A 21,051-nucleotide genomic window follows, 5' to 3' on the forward strand; every position below is an offset into this window, starting at 1 on the left:
TTCTGTTCACTTGAGTCAATATGGTGATCTTTTCATTTAGCTTTTAAACATAATTCCTGTGTATATTCATAATTCTTCAACATTATTTCTTAAAAATGGTGGACATACAGTACATCTACATGTATAATAAATAACAAATTACCAAATTATTGGCTTAGTCCTGCAATGCAAAACACTGAATTTACAAGTTTGATTTGGTCTGGATAGATGGCTGATGTCTAGTCAAGCATGGCTGCTAACTATGAACTACTAATGAGGGAAATAGGGTTCTCATGATTTACACTGTAGCTGATGTAGACTGTCAGCACCTCTGGAAAAGAAAAATCAGGGTTGCTGCCACGATTTGTGAAATACCCCCTCTCTGGCTGCGGTAACGCTCAGCCACTGGGTCAGCAGCCTGAGGCGGGCAGGCAGGCGCCCCTTCTGCCGCAGCTCAGCCGCGGAGCCGCCGGGCCCCGCCCAGGGGCCGCGGGGAAGTGGCGCCGCCGCGGCCCGCCCACTCGACCCCCACACACACACACACTCCGCGGCGCTGGGCCGCGTTGCCCGGCAACGCCCTTCCCGCAGGGCCCTGCTGCTGCGCGCCATTTCCGCCGCGCCGCGCGTGCGCTGTCGCCTCCCAAAGTCCCTTGTCGGAGAGGGCGGGGCGGGGCCAGTGCGCGTCAGCGCTTCCGGCCGCCGCCGCCCGGAGCTTCTGCGGTGAGGAGCGGCCCGGCCCCCTCGGGCGGGTGCGGGGCTGCCCGGTGAGTGCGGGGAAGGGGGGGGGGCGGGCCTTACCCCCACGCGTCGGGAGCCGGCCGTTAGCGGACGCCCCGCGCCGCCCCCCCCGGGGGTGTGCTTCCTCCCCTTCCTCGTGTGGGTGAGGGGAAGGGGGGACGGGGAGGGGGTCGGCCTGTAGCCTCGCTGCCCGTCCTTGCTGTTACGCCTTCGGGGTGCCGCTCTGTCCCGCGGCGGGGCGGGGGCGCGGGGTGGGTGGCTGCTGAGGAGGAGGGTGGCTGTGTCACGTGAGCTGCGGGAAGCCATGTGGCAGTGCCCCATCCTTGCTGCCTGCGGGAGTTTCCGGAGCCGGTGTCCGCGCACCGCGCCGAGTGCTCCTGCCCTCCCGGCGGGGCTGCCGGCTCTTCACAGAGCGCTCTTGCCCGTCGTCTCAAATGTCGCAGCGCGCCCTCCTTTGCATTATGGGTTTAACTTCTGTTTCCGCTCTGCGGAGCATGCGTGTGGCTTCTGTTGCTGTGGTACCGTTATCGCAGCTCCAGTAGTTGGAGCAATCCCAGGTAAGGCAGGTTGGTGCATAGCAGTGATTTCTCCTGTTAGACTGGATGGAACTGTTGGTGCAGAAAGAGAGACAAGTTTGGGGGTTTACAAGCACTTTTAAATCTAGCCGATTTAATTTATTTCTGTCTCTTCAGCTAGTTTTGCCTTTAGATGGGGACACTGCATCATGGCAGATGATGAGTGACACAATAAGCAAGAATCACTCTTATTCAAATGCCGGTTCTGCAGCTTGGTCCATGTGAGTAGGCTCAGTTTGCAGGTTTTCAGGCCTTGTCTTTTTTATGATGAGTATTTAAATAAAGATATTCTCTTGATGGGATTCTGCCAATCCAGTGCTCATCACTCTAGTATACTTGCCATTGGAGATAATTAGGATTAAAGAGTCTTCACAGTGTAATATATATCTCATTGTACATGTTGAATTGCTGTTTCTTCTTTGAACAAATCCCAAAACAGTGTAAGTCTAGTGATGCAAGCAAGTGATGTATTCTTACAGTGGCTTTTGCTGCTTTAAATATCTTGGTGGGAAGAACAGGAGGCTTCCGCTTTGCAGTGTTAATAAAAATGGACTGGCATAATGCATCTGTTATCACGTTTGTGGTCAGCTTCTGAAACAAATAGCCTGCTGAGTACAGTTAGGAAGTTCATTCACTCCAGTGAAAGAAGTTTGTGGTTTGGGTTCTCGTTTCCTGCTAGGGACCACTGTTGTCTATATCTAAACAGCTTTTGCTGTTTGTTCAAATAAAAAATAGATGGATATTATGAAATAACATGATAACTTGTTTTTTCAATACAATTACCTTAAACTATTTAAGTTCTGATATCATTAAATGCTTTATCTGAAATAATCAGTCTTGTCTTAATTCACCCTAAAATACATGGAGTGCTAATGTGTCATATGACTGGGAGGAAAAATGTCTGGGTAAATATAGAGAAAGGAAAATGAAGTTTAGACAGTGTTTTTTATACATATTAAGAAATGTCCAGCTTTCAATTAGGAGCCAAATCATGTCATTCTTGGTCATTGAAATTCCAGTCAGAACTGGGAGGTGTAGAATTGAGTTTTGTTTGTTTAAAAAAAAAAAAAAAAAGCAGATAATATTCTGAGATGCTTGTCATGCTCTGAGCTGGCACAGGCAAGAGGTGAATAGATTCATCTCCTCCCTGAAACTTTTATTTTAGGTGTGGTAAGTGTAACTCCGTAAGAGGGTGGGTTTTTTAATATTTGTTAGAATAATGTTAGCAGACCTACTTAAATCTTGCGTTAAGCTTACAGACATAAAGAATCAAAGGTTAGGAAATAGGAAAGTTTTGGTTCTGAGGCCGATCTTTTTCTATAGAATCTAAAATTGTGGTTTGGGTGCCTGAGGTGGATTGTGTTTACTGTTCTGTCACTTGCTTGTTGCACAACATTGGGAAAACCTTTCTTACTTCCCTCCTGTCTCGTCTGACTTTTCTTGTAAGCTCTTTAGGTCAGGGACTCCCTATGGCTTCTTGGCTTGTGTAGAATCAAGTCCATCAAGCATTCATTTTATATGACTGCTAATAATCTCTATGAAGTTGGGTATTTGTAGCTCTCCATTTTACAGCATAAATATTAGAATATTTTCAAGAAGCCCTATCAAAACTGTTTTAACAGAAAATTATATTAGGATGTGAGCTTGATTTTTGTTTTGTTGAAATGAGTATGGACTAAAACTTGAGTTTATAGCAATGTTGAGTATTGGGGGAGGGGGAAAGAATTTGTTGTTTCTGATGCTATGAACGTTATTCTCATGTCTCTTTCTCATACTTAAAATGGTTTCCTTAATGTTATATTAATATAAATTTTCTTCCATTTCTATACTACTTTTTGTTTTTATCTTTCTGATCAAGATTTCTAGTGTACCATGTATAAAAGGCTTCAAGTCTACCGTAGAAGAGATTGTATGAAGAAAAGAAACTCTAGTTGATTTTTTAGAAAGTGGAAAGAAATTCTTCAGATTCAAAATGGGTGTATATGTCGTTACTATGAACACAGTAAAACTGAATACGTTGCCAGGGAAAGGGTTTTGCTCGGAGCTTCCTCAAAGTCCCACAGAAATTTTTTTTTCTTTAATGTTTGATCCCAGAACAAACAATAACTTAGCTATGAGAGAGGTTTGTTTTGAAAACTTGGGAGTAACTTAAAACATCACTTGGAAGTACAACATAACCTGAACAGTAGTGAAAATGATGAAGACCTTGTAGGGTACAAATGGACATTCAAAAAGTTAGAGGCTATTAATTCATTTTGAGTGATGAATTAAAAAAAAAAAAACACTTTGGAGGAATTTTAGGTTTCTTAGGTTTGCAATTTGAGGATATAATTGTGCAGTCTCCTGTTTCTGCAAGTGAAACATTTAGAATTTTATCCAAGTCTTGTTTAAAAATCTTATCTCAAAAGCCTGTTTAAAAGAAGCGTTTATTTGGGCTTGTCAGTTTACCTTTACTTAATCTTCCCTTTCTCTTATCATCTGATTAGGAGAGAGAATAAATTCTTAATTCCGTATACCTTAATGAGAAATTTTTTTTATCTTCCTGTTGGCTTTGTTTCTATGACACTTTATAATAGTCTCTCTCTAGTGTCCTAGCTAAAACTACAGTTGAGATTTAAAATCAAACTAACTTCTGAGAAATTTATTCATACAACTGACAGCACATTTTTAAATATTACTGCATAGGGTGATGCTTCTGAAAATCTTTCCACACTTCTAGCCAGACTTTTCTCAGTACACCTTTGAAAGTCTGATCAGTTAAGCTCAAGCACCTTAAGTGCCTAAATGTCTAGTGAAGCACTCTTGAGAGTCTGGACATGACTTTTGGCTGCTAAAATCTTTGAGTTTTGCTAGCTTCCGTGGCAAATTACTAATGTGCAATGTTGTTAACAGTTTTTTGCAGGGAGAAGAAAGATGGAAAGTAATGCAGTTTTACTGGAATCCAAGTCCTCTCCCATCAACCTTCTGAATGAAATGCATCAGCTGCGTCTCCTCGGCCACCTTTGTGATGTGACAGTTAGTGTGGAATACCAAGGTGTCAGGGCAGAATTTGTTGCTCACAAAGCTGTATTGGCAGCAACAAGCAAATTTTTCAGGGAGGTGTTTCTTAATGAGAAGAGCATGGATGGCCCAAGAACCAACGTGTTCTTGAATGAGGTCCAGGTTGCTGATTTTGCTTCATTTCTTGAGTTTGTCTATACTGCTAAGGTAGAAGTGGAGGAAGACAGAGTGCAGCGTATGCTGGAAATAGCTGAAAAGCTGAAGTGCTTGGACCTCTCAGAAACCTGCTTTCAATTAAAGAAGCAGATGCTTGAATCGGTGCTGTTGGAGTTGCAAAATTTCTCTGAATCACAGAACTCTGAGGAAGAGAGTGCTACCCAGCCAAGCATTTTGCTCGAGACAAAAGCAACTGCTGTGGCAGAAGCTGACCAGGCAGACTGTCCTCTGGATCTCCCAGACTCCCCAGTAGACAGGCCTAGCAATGGAGTCGCTCTGGAGATGCCAGCTGACAAATCAAAAGAGAAAATAGACAAGAAGAAGGAGATGATGAAGCCTCCCTATGCCAAAATCAGAAGGGCAAGTGGGAGGCTGGCTGGGAGGAAAGTATTTGTGGAAATCCCTAAGAAGAAATACACAAGGCGTCTGAGAGAACAGCAGAAGAATGCAGAGGTTACTGTTGAAGAAAACAAATACCCACAATACCAGAGCATGTGTGATGCAGAGAGGGAGGAGGAGCAAGCAGAGAACAACATTAAACCAGAAAGTGAAGAATGTGATGGCAACTTTGAATCAGAAGAAAACCTGAAAAAATCTGAAGAGGATAAAAAGAAACGAGGCAGTAACTTCAAATGCAGCACGTGTGAGAAGGAATTCCTATATGAGAAAAGTTTTCTCAAGCACATAAAACACAGCCATGGCATTGCAGCCGAAATCATTTATCGATGTGAAACCTGCAGTCAGACCTTTGCCAACCGGTGCAACTTAAAAAGCCATCAGCGCCATGTCCACAGCAGCGAGCGCCACTTCCCTTGTGAACTCTGCGGTAAGAAGTTCAAGAGGAAGAAGGACGTCAAGAGGCACATTCTCCAGGTTCATGAGGGTGGTGGGGAGCGTCATCAGTGCCAACAGTGTGGAAAGGGGTTGAGCTCCAAAACTGCCTTGAGGCTTCATGAAAGGACGCATACAGGCGACAAGCCTTATGGGTGCACAGAGTGTGAGGCTAAATTTTCTCAGCCTTCTGCACTTAAAACACACATGAGGTATGAACAGACTTAACTGGCCTTGTTAGATTCTGGGGGGAGAAGCAGAATCCCCTGGAACACATCTTGAGCCTTCAAGTGAAGTGGGGATGTAAAACATGATTGACCAGAATGTTTCAGTATTTCCTTTTTCATAGCTTTTTTTTTTTTTTCTGCTTTTCAGGTTAAGGGAGTTGATGTATTTCCCTCTAAGCCAAAGTGAAGGTGCATGGGCCACAATCCTGCTAATGCTAAAGTGCACCGTTGACTTTTCTCATGGGAGTAGACCTACTGAGAATCAGTGGGACTGTTTACATGAGAAGGGCTGCCATGCTGAGCTATTTGTAGGATTGGGTCTGTAGTGATTTCAGCTAATTTGATACCTCTACATTTAATAGAAAAATGTTTTGCAATAAGTATGAAAATATTCTAAAAAGATTTGGCCACGTGTTGGATCCAGGAACACCAGATGTGGGGTGCTAAGCCTAGAAAACAGCTTAAATTTGGCTAGAAACAGACCTGCCTAGTGGAGGCAAGCGAAGCGCAGACAATACCCACAGCAGAACTGATGAATTTGATTGTAGCAGTTGTATTCCAGTGAGGCTTGAAGTTGGAAGTGCAAACACAAGATCTTGGAAGTTCATCAGAGAGACATTTTTATGAAGGCAAAAATCCTGCTCGTTAAGGGCTTGATCCTGCGGGTGTTGAGCAGTACTGGCTTCACTCTACCAAAGCAGTGCTTTGAAAACAAAGTTCAGACTGTAGACATGAAGTAAGCGTGGATAGAGAGGTATAGAACCAAATCTCAGACTATTACTTCTCAGATCCAAAAAGAGAATGCAGTAGTGTCAGCATATTCCTAGATGGCATTTCATGCAAGGTACAGAGAGTTCATTAAGCACTGCTTTGTCTCAGTAGCCCTTTTGAAGTCAATGGGTTTACTCCCAGTGGCAAAAAGCACGTCCAGAAGCAAACTTCTGCTGAAGTATTCATATATTATTGCTGATGCAGATACACGGAATCTCTTTTTCATCAAGTGTTCTTTTCTAAGCTGAAGTGATGCTTTGTGCTTCTTAAAAATAATTTATTGGCATAATTGAGGATACAGTTTCTCCTCCTTTGTGTACCACTATGAATATTTCATAAGCCTGTTCCTTAAATGCTAGATACTCAGTGCTGTTAACTTGCATATCATGACAGTTTGTGGTGAGAATTTCTCATCTTTTCCTATATATTTTTATATCTAAGCTCCTCTTCTTGACGTATTACCATGAAAACTGGCCTACTGTTGTCTGTGTCTGCAACACTATGTGAAAGATTCCTGAAGTTTGCATAGGCTGAAAAGTTATGATAGAGGAAACTGAAACACTGGTACAGACAACAGTTCAGTAAACTGTTCTTCATGTACACACAGTCTTCCCTAGGAGATCTCACTGCAAACTTGGGGTGAAAGTAAGAAAAATGTCTGTCTAAAAATGACATCTTTTTATTCTGCTCCTTGGGTGCCACTGCTTTAAAATGTAGCCACTGACTTATTTTTCTATTTGATGACCCTGCAGAAGAGATGCAGTAGTAGTGTGCCAGGGAACACAGCAGTCATATTCTGAGTGTGGAATACTTTATTGATAGTGTCAGCTATATAAAGATAATTGTTTTATTTCAGATGCCAAGATGGTTACATTTTTTTTTCAGTCTCTCTGTCCATGTGTAAGTTTTCTAAGCTCTACTCATTTTTTAGCTTAAAAAAGTCTTTTTCCCATTAAAAAAAAAATCTGTATCTGGGCCTTGATTATGCAGCACATTAAAATAAACCCAGCATTGCATAAACCATGATGCAGAAATGGGCCCAGCTGAAGTTATTTTTTTTTTAAAGACAAAAAAATCTTTTGCAGATGCATAGTCACTCTTCAGAGAACAGACACGAAGTAAAGATGACTTGCATTGTGCTGCAAGGGAGAGACATGTACCTTGGTATTTTATTGTTGCTTTCTTATTTCAGAATCCATACTGGTGAAAAACCTTTTGTCTGTGATGAATGTGGTGCCAGGTTTACTCAGAATCACATGCTTATATATCACAAAAGATGTCACACAGGTAAGACTTTGTTTTGCAGTGTACTGTGTGTAGGAGCAGGCCTGCTGTGAAACTAGATCCTTTTTTCATTCAGAAGCCAAATGCTCTTGATAGTTTTTGGTAGTAAAATGGTGTCTAGGAATAAGAAAATCTAATTTTATGAGAGAGGTTTTTTGCTGATCCAGGTTGCTAGATTTAAATAAAGTTGCAAGAATTATTTAGTTGGAATTTCCTTAAAAATATTAATTAGTTTTCAGTGAAATACCAGCTGTATCATTCACGGCACCCATATACCACTAGACCAGAGCTTCTGTATGAGGTAGATGTATTTTTTTTAGAAAATCCTGCTTTTCTGTAGCAGTACTCTGTACAGTAGAAAAATTCAAGCCGTTAATTAATGGTCTACTTAATTGACAGCTGTATGAGTATTTTTAAAAATAGGGTTGCAGATAACCACTACTTTTTTTCTTAATGTGCTGTCACTTTTTTAATAAACTAAAATGTGCTGTTTTTCAGAGGCCTAGGAAATCCTCTTTCTTTACTAGAGTTCTCAATCCTTTTAAAAAAAAAAAGACCTTTGTTATCATGGTTTCAATTATGCAGCACTTCATGCAGTCCTGTTGGCAGGGGGTTGGTTGGTTGGTTTTTAAGTCCTCCTCCATTGGGCTACTCAGATCTCAGCTTCTTATAGGTGGATAGGCAGATAGTAAAAAGAGCAAAAAGAGCTTATTCAAGAGAAAAGAAGTTTCCTTCTGAGTGAGATCCAGCATCTAAAGTGTGGGTTGAGGCTGCTTTGGAGCAGCTGCTTTTGGAGTTATTCAGTCAGTTCTATCATCAGCAGAAGTTCTAGTTGAAATCCTTAGAGAAGAATAATTTCTCTGTAAGCCTGAAATAGTTAACCCAATGAACATAAAAGTTTTCTTGGCTTATCCTGATTTGCAAAGAAACTTTTTTAAAGCACATCTCCTTCTTCAGAGTATACTTTGTAGTCTAAATAAGTATTTTGAATTGACTGTTCATGCCAGCCATATCATATGTGATACTTCCGCATTTTTAATTGAGCTGTCATAAAAGCGTCCACCTTATCCCTGTGTGACATGTAACTAAATGCAGCTGGTGGACAACTTTAAATTACAATGAAATACAATTATAAGAACACTGTTCCAGAGCCTTCTAACTAAAATTGGCTTCTTTCAGGTGGAGGCTTTTCATCAGAGGTGTGCAGTGTTGTATTCAGTATGACAGTGAGGCAGAATACCACAAATATACTGAGAAGACTCTGAAGATCTGGCCGGGCTTTTGCTCATACTATGTAGAGATATTACTCTACTTTTGGATAGTTATAGTTACCCTTGCAGTATGAGTGTTTTGTACAGATTTCTTGTAGGAAAATTCTGTGCCTTATGCAGAGGTCCTTGTCACTGTGTTCCATTCAAGTCCTTTTTTTGAAGTTGGCCTCTGGTTCGTTTGTATCTAATAATAGCTTTCAGCTTTTGCATCTGACTGTTTAATAGCATTCTCAAATGCTACTTTGTTTGAATTCTCCACTCCACCCTTGCTGCAGGGGAAAGGCCTTTTATGTGTGAAACATGCGGGAAGAGCTTTGCCTCTAAGGAGTACTTGAAACACCATAACAGAATACATACTGGATCCAAACCGTTTAAATGTGAAGTTTGCTTCAGAACATTTGCACAGAGAAATTCACTTTACCAGCATATTAAAGTTCACACAGGTAGGGGCCTTTTTTCTTTTTTCTTTTTTTTTTCTTTTTAAGCAAAACATCGTGATTTACAGACATGCATCTCTGTTTCATAACACAGACAAGGAATTTCTCGACTAGGATTTTCCATTTCTTTAACTCCTATTCTGTGTGCAAGTTTTTATTCTTGATGCAGTGTATTATTTCATGTACTTCTCTTAGTACTCCCTGTATTTCTTGCTGACTGTCACAGCAGTTCTTTGAAGTATTTCCAAGAGCTATGCCGATGTTGCTAATAATGTTGATGCATTATAAGAAATCGGAGGATTATTAGTGACTAAAAAACTATGTCCGTTTCAGCTCTGAGCAAAGCACTGCAGAGAGTTGCTCTCTTGTCTGTTTGTCCACCTTTCATGTTTGTATTCTCTCCCACTTAGATTTATTCTTCAGTCTCTGTTTCATTCCCACCTGCTGCTCTGTTTTTTGAACTGAAAACAGTGATCATAGGTGCAATAACACTGACTTCCAAGTAGTGCCACCTGGAGCATGTTAAGCATTGTGTCAATGCTGGAAGGAGGAGAGAACAGTCACTTTCACTATTTGAAACCCTAGCATTTCTACCCATTTTACATTTTCTCTTACCCTGTGCCTTTTAGAGAAATAGAACTCTGGTTTCTTCATAATGCTAGCTCTAAATTTCAGCCCTCCTGAAATCTTAGTTATGCTTTCTCTTTCAGTTTCCTTGTCTGCTCTCTCAAAGTCCACATTATTCAGCGCTACAATTTGTAAATATTCATGTCACTTTGATAATGTAAAAAATAGCTTGCTTTCTCATCCAGTGCTACTCAGTTTACAATATTTGGAGAGAATCTAGTGGCTATGAGAAGTTCTGATATTCCTGCTCACACAACATATCCTGTAAATTGGAAGACTTGTATTCTAAGACAGGAGTTCAGTTGCTGATGTAAAATATATGCAAAAAAATTTGGCAGCTTCAGCAGTTGCAAAGATTTATGTAGGCTGTGGATCTAGCCCTTAAGCTATAAGTAGCTGTTTATTCCAGATGTGCCAAAACTTATCCAACTGTGAGAGTTCTGAAAGCATCTCAGTGCTTTTTGAAGATGCTTGTGCTTGCCTTATCATTTAATGAAGTCTAGGAGTTACTTGAGGTTACCCTGTTACACTCTTAATACATCTATGCCATCACTTTAATGTTGTGCTTTGCTTTCAGGTGAACGACCCTATTGCTGTGACCAGTGTGGTAAACAGTTCACACAGCTCAATGCACTGCAGCGTCACCATCGAATACACACAGGGGAGAAGCCATTCATGTGCAATGCATGTGGGCGAACCTTTACTGACAAGTCCACCCTCCGACGACACACTTCAGTAAGAATCTGTAGCTCTAGAGCCTTGTTCCATGTCCAGGTACTGACGTGTAAACTTTGTCAGGCCTGAAAGGGAACTTTCTGTCCTGTTTCTGTTGGTTTTAGCACATAGTCCTTTGCCTAAGTTGGCATAAAAATATTGGAAGGGTTTTACATTCAGTCCTGCATCTACAGTGAAGCCATTCTTAATTCATTATGGCATAGCTCACATAGGTCATACCCAGAGACTGTTCAGTCACAGGTTTGTTCCTGATATAACTGGGAAATGATAGGAGGCTTCTCTTTCTGTGCCAGACTCTCTGCTGGGTCAGTTTGATGCTTTAGGAAAACAGAGGAAGGAAACCCACCAGGGATACTGATTAATGCCTTGATGCATACCAAACTAGTTCTGGGATTCTTATGTGGGATGGAAAGAGAGAGCTTTTCTTCAGCACGCCTGTATGAGCTGGGTTCCAGCTTTTGTCTGCCTAGTAGTCATTGTATGCTCAAACTTTTGTTTTGCTTTCAGATACATGATAAAAACACTCCATGGAAATCCTTCCTTGTCATTGTTGAAGGAGCATCTAAGAATGATGAAGGTCATAAAACAGAGCTTCCTGATGAAGAATATGATGTGTCACCTAAAATACCAGAGAAGCTGCTATCTTTCTCTGAAAATGGCCACTATCAAAACTTGACTGCTGTCCCAGGGAGTGTGACTGTACTGCATGATAATGGTTCTACTACAGGGACAGACTGTAAGTCAGATGGGACTCCGGGACCCCAGGAAGCCCTTATAGCTACCACTTTAAGTGAGCTGACAGTACTACATGCACAAACAGACTCTATTCAGCCGCAGCTTCATGCTTTGGTGAATATGGAATAATTTGATATTTACAAACCAATTTAAGCTGCACCCTTTGTATAGTCCTTTGACTTTGCCAGTAACCTACTGAGGGAACTAGGAGAAGCTATAAAAAGGAAACAAGGCTAGACATGAATGACATCCACAGGATTTTCCTGAATTTCTCCCCCAGATTCATTATCCATCTCCAGTGTGTACAGCTCCATCTCCTGAAGGCAGGGTAAAATAACACCAAATATAAATTGATTTTATCAGCTGATATAAGTTTAGATCCCCATAACGTAATGGTGGTGGAGGAGACAAAAATCCCAGTAAGTTTATTTCCTAGGAAAAGAAGGAGGTTGGAAGTTGGTGTAGTTCAGATCATGTGGCTTGCACTAGCTGTTCTGCAGGGAAAGGAAGCACCTATGTTAAAGACAGGTTATGAAGAAGGTATAAGTTTGCTTTGCGGTTGATTTGATTGCACACATGTACAATCAAGAGAAATAATGTTGTGTTTCTTGGCCCAGTAGTTAGATTAATTGCATTTTCCCTAGCAGAATTTGTACATAAAAAATTTCTGCTAAATTGCATTTCAGGAAATGTTGGTTTATCTCTGCTTTTGCCAAAGATCCAAGCAGTGAGCCAGCTCACTCTTTGGAAATAAAAGTGGGAGCAAGCTTTGGAAAGACTTAGAGTTTCATTCAATCAGTTCTGATTCTTTAGTAGCAAAAATGAGGCAAATGCAAGCAAAGCGCTGTGTCTGTACAGCTGATGGTATTACTACATTTTAGTAAAACTTGGTGCAGCTTGGCACTTATTCAGTCAGACATGCTTCATCTCTAACTGCCCTAGCCTACGTAAAACTTGGGAATTAGAGGCCAAAAATCTGTCTTGTAAAAGTGTTTTACCAAAAATAGTGCTTGAGCTCTCCCGAAAAAGCTAGAGTAACAAAGCCCCTTGTAGAAGACGACTTATCAGCATTTTCCTGTTAAAACATATCTAAAGAGCTTTCTGTTAGTCCACATGTATCAGCAGTGCTGTGTTCTCTACCATCACTTAAAAATCACTGTTGTTCAGAACTGCAGACCTCCTTTTAAATCAGTAATACTCTGGTGGGGAAAAGTTAATTGCTGTTTTGCTGTTGAGTTGCTACAGCTAGTTCCACTAGTACGAGTCTCCAGGGGTAGATTCTGTTGCAAATGGGAGATGATAGTGCTCATACGAGTAATGGAATAAAAATACGCGAGTAAGTGAGAAGTGTGCTGGACGGTTCAAGGGGTTTAGGCACCTAGTTCCCAAATTGTGATTACCTTGTCAAGAAGACTATGGTGGAACCTGAATGGCAGTTTTTGGCTAGTATCTTTTTAACTGTCCCAAGTGAGGCAGGTGTTAAGAACATAAGTTATGAATAAACTTAGTTCAAAGACTTTTCCTGATTAGCATCTGCTGTTAAATTTTAGTAGAATAACCTTTGTGTTATTGTTAATGTGCCTCTTTTTTTTTTTTCTTTAGTAAGGCGTGTGGCAAGGTGAGGCCCATGTTTTTTCAGGCACTGAGGGTCCTAAATATGACTTCTATTCAGCCCACGCTCTAAAACCTCTATTTTACACAGCCTTCTCCATCGTCCACTGGATTTGGATCCCCCCAAACACCGATCCTTAGGAGAATCCTGCTTCTATTTGGGCATTTCTCAGTGACACAAGATCTTCCCTGTACATATACCCGCCCTTCCCCAGGGAGAACATACCCTTGCTCTCCCCAGTCATGTCCAGTAGCTGAGAAAGCTGTTGTACAGGCAAAAACCTCTGAGGCAGTTTCTGCCCATGCTAAGCACTTTGTGCATTTCCTGAAGGTCAGCTGTCTGTCTTGTGTCAGTTCACCTCCAGTGTCAGCAAAGTTACTGTGGTTGACCCAAGGTCTAGCTGGAGTACTCATGAGAGTGTTGGGGTTTTTTTCCCATGGAAGAAATCAGGAGAGCTGTCTGTGAAATAATTTGCCTTGAGGAAAAAAACATTTGACTGGGCCAGCTCTTGCTTTTGGAAGCGGCTGTTAATCAAAAGCAACTTGCTGGTATAGTTAACTCTTCAGACTCAGGGCCAGTTTCCTAATGCCGCCATATGAAAATCTTGAGCCTTTCTGATTCATTTTTCTGTTTTGCTTTTCTCTTTCTCCTTATTTGAATATGAAAGTGGTATTTCCACAGAAACGTTCTCATCTGAAGCTTTGAGAAAAGCTTACTGAAAGATTGCTTGTAAAGGTAAGCACAATTGAGCCTTGTTATGGCCCGTTCTAAGGCTTAGGGGTTGGCAAAGCAATAAAGATACCTGAACTGTGGCACAGAGCTATTTTTGAACCTTGAAGGGATGTCTGATGTTACCATGGAATTATAACTTAATCTACAGAAAGGGATTTTTTTTTTTAAGAGAACATTTCCAGGAGGTTATATTTGAAATATTTATTCAAGCACGATGTTACTGTTGAAGCTCAGTATTCCCAATGACCAATGTAAAGAGTTTGTAGATATATTTAAGTCTGAGCATTAGTACTTATAGACAGGGAAGCTTTTGTACTCCATGAATGTATGGAAGTGAGTTACTTGTATGAATTGTTCTTATTAAAATATTGAAATCTTTACACTGACCCTGAAGTGACTTGATTATTGTGTCAAATGTTACTATATCCTGTGCTTTCCTCTATGGGCATTCACTCCAAGTGTGGGAGTCTTGTCTCATCTTAAAAGGTGTGCTAACATGGGGCTTTCAAGTTACAATACCTAGGATAGAGTCTATGGAAAATAAGTGATCAGTCAGAAAAGAAAAAAAAATTGGGAGCATACCAGGAAGATTACTTTTTGGTTTTGGGGGGTGTTTTTGGTAAGCAAGTGGTGAATAAAGTACCACTCTAATAGTACTGAAACACGTAAGGACTGTAAGCCAAACTGAGTTGTACTTCAAGTACTTAGATTAAAAACAAATTGAAGATGAGTGTGAAAGCCAGCATACCAACTTCTGGGGGCGTCAGCAGACCCACGTGATGTCTGTGGCAGTTACTGCCTGGGGGCTGCTCTGATTAGGGTGATCTGAAGGAGCAGAAAGATAGGAAGTGACAACTCCTGCTGCCAAATTGCATGGGACCCACTGTATATAAAAAGGTGGTAGGTAGCTTAATTATTTCTAGATAAACTAAGCATCACACAAAAGAGCCTGGGTTGTCAAATTCAAAACCTTGTTCTTGGACAGGAAACTTTGAAGTCTCTATGTTTTCAAAGCAAGCTGGACCTGTCGGTCACCCAGAGGGCCAAGGGTGCGCTCTGGCGGTGGGGCCCCTGCCTGGCCAGGGGGACGCAGTGGGGCAATGACAGCTCTGTGGGGCAATGATGGCTCTGTGGCACGCCCCCCCAGGGGTGCAGACATGTGACTGCACAGGAGCCATCCTCTGGCCCCTTTGTCCAGCCCTGCACAGCCCTGTTCCTGCAGCCCTGCTGTGACTCACTGTTGTTTGCTTCTGCTCCACATCTGAGAAACCTCCCCCAGCAGGGGCTGGGCTCCTCCAGAGTTGCTAGCACCAACAATGCTGGGGGAGCTCCAGCTGCTGCTGAAGGTGCCTGCAGCCTGCCCTGGGCAGGCAGTGGCTTTTACTGAAGGGAGAGGGGTGGTGGGAAGGAGCCTGACTGCCTAGTTTGGCCATTGGGATGGACTGCCAGGCCAGGCCAGAGCTGGATGCAGCAGGCTTGTGTCCTGCCCTAGCACTGCAGCCCTTCCTCTCCTCAAACCTTGTTCTCTTACACTCTGGCAGAGCTCTGCCACAGGCAAACTGGGTTTGGGGTCCCAGGAAACTCTCAGCTCCTAACATGGGCTTTCTGCTAGCTCAAGTGAAGGAGCAGGAAGACCACTGAGGCCTGTGAATGGCGCAAGGAAGAGGAGGAAAGAGGTGAAGATGACATGTTGGCTGTGATCCCTGGTCTGTTGGTGAAGGACAGACTCCCAGGGCCAGGCCCACAGGAGCCTCTCTGGGGAGCAGCGATCAATTGCTCAGGATCAATTGCTTCATGTGCTGGGGGCACCTGGAGCCCCAAGCCAGGCACCTGTGGCCTGCTCCCCTGCAGCTCCCCATGGATGCTGCACCAGCAAAGGCCATGGGTTCAAGCATCTTGAGCTGCCAGACCTGCCACATCCACCAGTGCCAGGAGAAGCTTTTGAGCTCACTGGAGGTGAAGCGGGTGCTCCTTCTGCATCAGGTGGGCGGGCTACAGTGCAGCAGCCAAGCCTGGCACTGCAATGCAGTGGGGCAAGCAGGGAGGGAAAAGGAGCACCTTGCAGCAAGGCTTCATGGCCTTTGGGATCTTGGGGTTGTTCTCTTGGGGTTTTAGCTATGGAGATACTGGAGCAAGTCTAGCAAAGGGCTACTAAGATGATCAAGGGACTGGAGCATCTCTCACATAAGGAAAGGCTGAGAGAGCCAGGACTGGTCAGCCTGGAGAAGAGAAGACTCGGGGGAATCTCATCAAGGTGTTGAAATATCTGCAGGGAGGGTGTAAAGAGGATGGTGTCAGACTCTTGTCAGTGGTGCCCAGTGAGAGGACAAGAGACAACGGGCGCAAACTGAAACACAGGAAGCTCCGTCTGAACATGAGGAAAGACTTCTTTACTGTGAGGGTGACTGAGCACTGGAACAGGTTGCCCAGAGAGGTTGTGGAGTCTCCAACAAGAGACAGGACAACAAGAAGTCTCTGCAGATCCTTGGAGATCTTCAAAAGCCGCCTGCACAGGGTCCCGGGCAAGCTGCTCTCAGTGACCCTGCTTGAGCAGTGGGGTTGGACTAGATGATCTACAGAGGTCACTTCCAACCTCAAACATTCTAGGATTCTCTGCCAGCAGGTGCTTTGTCTTGTGGTGCTTGCTTGTCTTCTGGCGCTAAAGGGCATAGTGCAGGTTAGAAAACTTGTTCCTGACATCAGTTCCTGGGTTTGTGATCTTTGTCCAAAAAGGATCCCTTGGGGGTACAGGCCTGCTGTTTTGGTGGCAGTGGGAAGCTCAGCTCACATCCGTGTTAGTTGGCTTAGAGCAGGGCTGTCCCTCTCCCAACAGAGCATTTCTTACCAGAGTGCTCCCCAGAACAAGCCTTGTAGGAGCCCATTTGTGCCTAACTGGAGCAGAAGTGGCAGCTGGCACCACGTGGGAGGGGCTGGGGCTCAACATCTGCCCCCTCCGCTTTGCAGGCTCTTACAGCACACAAGATGCTCCTGCCTTTCGCAGTATGCTCTGTCTGGGTGCCCTCCTGGTATCTGCCAAGACTTTACACAATACATCTAGGCTCTCCTGCCTGTGCTTCCAGTGCATGCTGGGCTATGGTGCCAGGAGCATGCGTTGCCGAGCTGAGCGCTGGCATGAGCCATCCCTCCAACGCTTGTCTTCCCCCTTGGGTCCCCATCAGGAGACTCTTGCTCAGCCATGATGGGGAGCAGGTGCCAGGCAGCCCACGAGCCTTGACACAGCTCCTTGCCATGGCCACACAAGAGTCAGCAGCATGGTGATCTCCAGGCTGATGTGGGCCCGGTCAGGGAGCACTGGCTCCCATGGTTGCATGTGCCGAGATCCGCTTTGGGGCCCAGAGAAATCTCCCCCCCCCCACCCCCACCCCTCCATGTCTCTCCAAAGCTGCCACCACTGCCACACCAGCTGGCAGCACGGCCTCAGTGCCTGGCACTGTCAGAGCACAGCCAGGCTGCAGCATGGCATGGCCCCAGTAGATGGGGCACCCCGGGGTGTGCCGGCACCAGGCCTCCCTCACACCACCCCTCCCCGTGGTGGCACATGAGCAAGCCCTGCCCTGCCTGCAGGTGCTGGCCACAGCCCCGCATTGCCCTCGCTGCAAAGCCTGGCCGTGCCCAGCCCACAAGCAGTGCGGGGGTCTGCTACGCTCAGGAAAAGGGCAGGAGGAGCTGGGACCCTGGTACAGCCCATGGGTGCCCGACAGCTGCCACACACAGGCTCTCATCTCCTCGTCTTTCTTGGTCTGGTAGTGGCCTTGCACACTCATTTTTAGGCCTGCTCAAGGACAGCAGTCCTTGGCCACACTGGGAGTCCAGGGAAGAGAGGCCATGAAGCCCTGCAGGGACCACAGGCACTGGTGGGGTCAGTGTGAAGTAGTGGGGAGGGGGAAAAGGACAAGGGGTTGGTGGGGACGATGGGGAGCAGGAAAGCTGCTATCCTGCTCCGTTTGGGCTGCAGCTGTGCCGGATGTCAGCTGTGGGCTGTGATTAACGCCCATCGGCTGGAGCAGGAGTGGGAGCCGAGTCTGGCCCTGCCCTGCCCCAAAAGCCCAGGCAGAGCACCAACAAAACCTGTCCTGCCAAAGCCTGTGGCCTTGGTTGTGGGTTTGGGGATACCTGGGCACTGATCCCTCTGCTTGCCTGGGCCTGCTCTGGGTCAGCATCTGGCTTGGCCCTCCTGGCTCTCTTCGGAGCCTGAAAAAGAGAAGTAGACTCTCTTTCGAGACCCTTGTCATCAACCACACCTAAGGACCAGAGCTGGGCTCAAGGTGTCATGCTGGAGAAGCCCCTTTCCTGGTCCTCAGCCTGCTCCCGACCAGAGCTGTGGCTTTCCAGCAGCAGCTGTGGCCCGAGCCACCCTCTTCAGCTACTATCTCCTGGCCAGCAAGCTCTTGAAGGGCCTCAGCCCATGTTTTGGCTGCAGATGCTAAAACGCCTCCTCCTGACAGACTACCCTGGCCCCCACCAGGATCCCTGGCTGTGCACTGAAACCTCCCCAGGAAATTAAAACAGGTACCTCCTCGGTCCCGTCCCACCAGCTGGGTCCAGCTGGTGTGGTGCCATGGGCAAACAGGAGCGCATTTTGGGCCCCAGTCGCCTTGATGTGGGCATCTCATCATCACTGCAGAGCTCAGGTGTGCCCCCCTGGCAGTGCAGTGGGACCTGCTGCACTCAACTCAGGGCCCTCACTCGGGGACCCCAGGAAAGGGGACAAGGGGCTCTTCCTGGCCCAGAGTAGGCAGCACTGCTGGCACATCGCTGCAATGCTCGGTGCTGGCGTGGGCATGGGTGGCCCTGCTGCCTGGTGGCTTCCGCTTGCCCCTGCCAGAAATCCCCCTCCCCAGGGCACATGGCACTTGGTCCCCCAGAGATCCCCAGCCCCATGCAAGCCCTGCACTGTCCTGTCCCAAGCCCTCACCAGTGCGGGGAGCTCGTGGGGTGCAGGTGATGCCTGTTGCTGCTTTGCAGGGAGACAGAGAGAAAGAGGGAGAAAGGGAGAAAAAGAGATATAGAGAGAAAAATAGAGAGGGAAAGAAAGAGTGAGACAGTGGGAAACAAACACAGAGAAAGAGAGACAGGGAAAGTGGAATGAAGAGGGAGAGAGAGAGAAAGAGGAAGGGAGAAACAGAATGAGAAAGAATGAGAAGAGAGGGAGAAAGAGGGAGAGCGAGAAAGAAGAGAGGAGAAAAGGAAAGGGGGAGAAGGAGAAAGGGGAAGAGGGAAAGAAAGAACAAGACAGGAAAAGAGAAGGAAAGCATGACAAAGAGAGGGGGAGAGAGAGGGAAAGAGGGAAAGGGAGAGGAAAAGGGAGAAGCAAAGGGAGAGGGAGCAAGAACAAGAGAGAAAGAGGGAAAGCATGATAGAGGGAGAGAGAGAAAAAAAGGAAAAGAGAGGGAAAGAGGAAGGGAGGAAGGGAGAGGAAGGAAAAGGAAGAAAGAACAAGAAAGAGAAAGGGAGAGCAAGAGGGGGTGAGAGAAAGGGAGAGAAACAGAGGGAAAAAAGATGAGGAGGGAGAAAGGAAGAAAGAAAGAAGGGGAGAGAGTATAAGAGAATGAAAGAGAAGAAGAGGCAGAGAGAGGCAAACAGAAAGAGACAGAGAGAAGGATGGGCAGATAGGAGAGAAAGAAGACAGAAAAGCAAGAGAAAGTGAGGTAGAGAAAGGAAGAGGGAGAGAGAGAAAGGGAGAGAAAAAGAGAGTGAAGGAGAAAAAAGTGAAACAGAGGGAAAGGGCATGAGACAAGAAGAAAAATGCAGAAGGACAGAGGAAGAGAAAGTAAGAGAAAGAGAAGGCAGACAGGAGACAGAGGGAGAAGAACAGGAAAGGAGGCAGGAGAGAGAAAGAGGAAGGTAGAGGGAGAAACAGAGGGAGGGAGACAAACGGGAAGAATAAGCGAGCAAGAGAAAGAAGGGGAGGCAGAGAGGCAAAGACAGGGAAAGAGATGGGGAGAGAAGGCAAGAGAGAAGAGAAAAGCAAGAGAGAGAGAAAGAGAAAGGAGAGAGGAAAGGCAGGAGAGAGAGAGGGAGGAGAGAAAAAGGGAGAGGAAGAAGGGAGGGGGCCATAGAGAGAGAGAGAGAAAGAGAAAGGGGGAAAGGAAGAGCAAGAGAGAAAGGGCGATAATGAAAAAGAGACAGAGAGGGGAAAGAGCAGATATGCTTTGTGCCAGTAGATTGACATTTACAACAGGGGTTTCTCTGGAAAACTGGGAGCGCTTCTGTAACTTGGGGAGCTGTCAAAAGGGTAGTACTGGCTGAGGGGGGGAAGGGGATGGACTAAAGACCTTGAAACCAACTCTATTGCATATCTCCTTTGGATCAACTCGTGGAGACAAGGAGGTGGTTTGGCAGCACGTTCAGTGGGACAGTTCCTGTACTTCTACACAAATCCTGGGAGTTGAAGAAACAAGAAGCAGAAAAGGCTTAAGAAGCCTTGTGTGCTTTTCTGGGAGCCTCCTGAGCAAACCCAGAGAGCAGGCAGATGGTGTCAAAGCTATCATGGCTCATCCTTGTAGACAGAAAAGAGCGCCTCAGTGGGGATGGTGTGAATCCCCGAACGGGTCCGTGGCCAGGAGCCCCTAGGAGGTTGCTCAGAAACATGCCTGGGACAGCAGCACTGCGGGCTGCATTGCTGGGAGGCGATAGGCAAAAGGGGCAGGTGATGGGGGTCTCAGGGCAACACAATCTGGGCAAAAGCTGCAGCCCTCCCTGACAGCTCGGGCTGCCCCCCATTCCCCCGCAGCAGCTGCTCGGGGCCAGCCCTGCTCTGTCTGCAGCGGTGATTCCCTTGGGACCACGTTCCCAGGGAAACACCGCCTCCCTGGAGAGCAGCTCCATGGCTGTTGGGTCCCAAACAGCCCCATCCACAGGTTTCCTATGTCTGGGTCTCCAGTGAGCCCCATGCTCAGTGCACACGTCCTCCTGCGTCTCCCCCCACGTACGGAGAGTGTGGCACCGTCGGACAGGGACCAGCTTTTCTTTGCCTTTGTCCAGCGCCGAGCCCAGTGACCCCCCAGGTCTTTCAGAAGGGCTCCTCAAAGCTACAGGAACACAACTTCTAAATCCAGGAGAGAAAGGTGATAATGTTGCCTTCCATCTGGCACCAGCTTTGATTCCACAACGTTGTAATGAATTAGTACTGCTACACTTAAAAAAATGCTTGTGTTCTCAGCTGGCCTGGGAACTGGAGAGCAGCTTTGCAGCCTGTGTGACCTGGCGACTCGTGGCCTCATGCTGTCAGGCCCCGGGTGCCAGCGAGGCTTCCTAGGC

The 21,051-nt window shown here is 45.6% G+C and overlaps 1 protein-coding gene across 1 annotated transcript; it reads left to right on the forward strand.

Annotated features, from left to right (window-relative positions):
- Positions 1-608: 608 nt before the first annotated feature.
- Positions 609-14,156, forward strand: GZF1 (GDNF inducible zinc finger protein 1). The gene is made up of 6 exons (XM_026106058.2): positions 609-743; positions 4,185-5,551; positions 7,530-7,624; positions 9,168-9,335; positions 10,534-10,691; positions 11,199-14,156. The coding sequence occupies exons 2-6, from the start codon at positions 4,206-4,208 to the stop codon at positions 11,553-11,555; spliced, it is 2,124 nt and encodes a 707-aa protein (XP_025961843.1). The 5' UTR covers positions 609-743; positions 4,185-4,205; the 3' UTR covers positions 11,556-14,156.
- Positions 14,157-21,051: the final 6,895 nt, after the last annotated feature.

The sequence above is a fragment of the Dromaius novaehollandiae genome, chromosome 3 (assembly GCF_036370855.1).
Source record: "Dromaius novaehollandiae isolate bDroNov1 chromosome 3, bDroNov1.hap1, whole genome shotgun sequence".
Lineage (NCBI taxonomy): Eukaryota > Metazoa > Chordata > Aves > Casuariiformes > Dromaiidae > Dromaius > Dromaius novaehollandiae.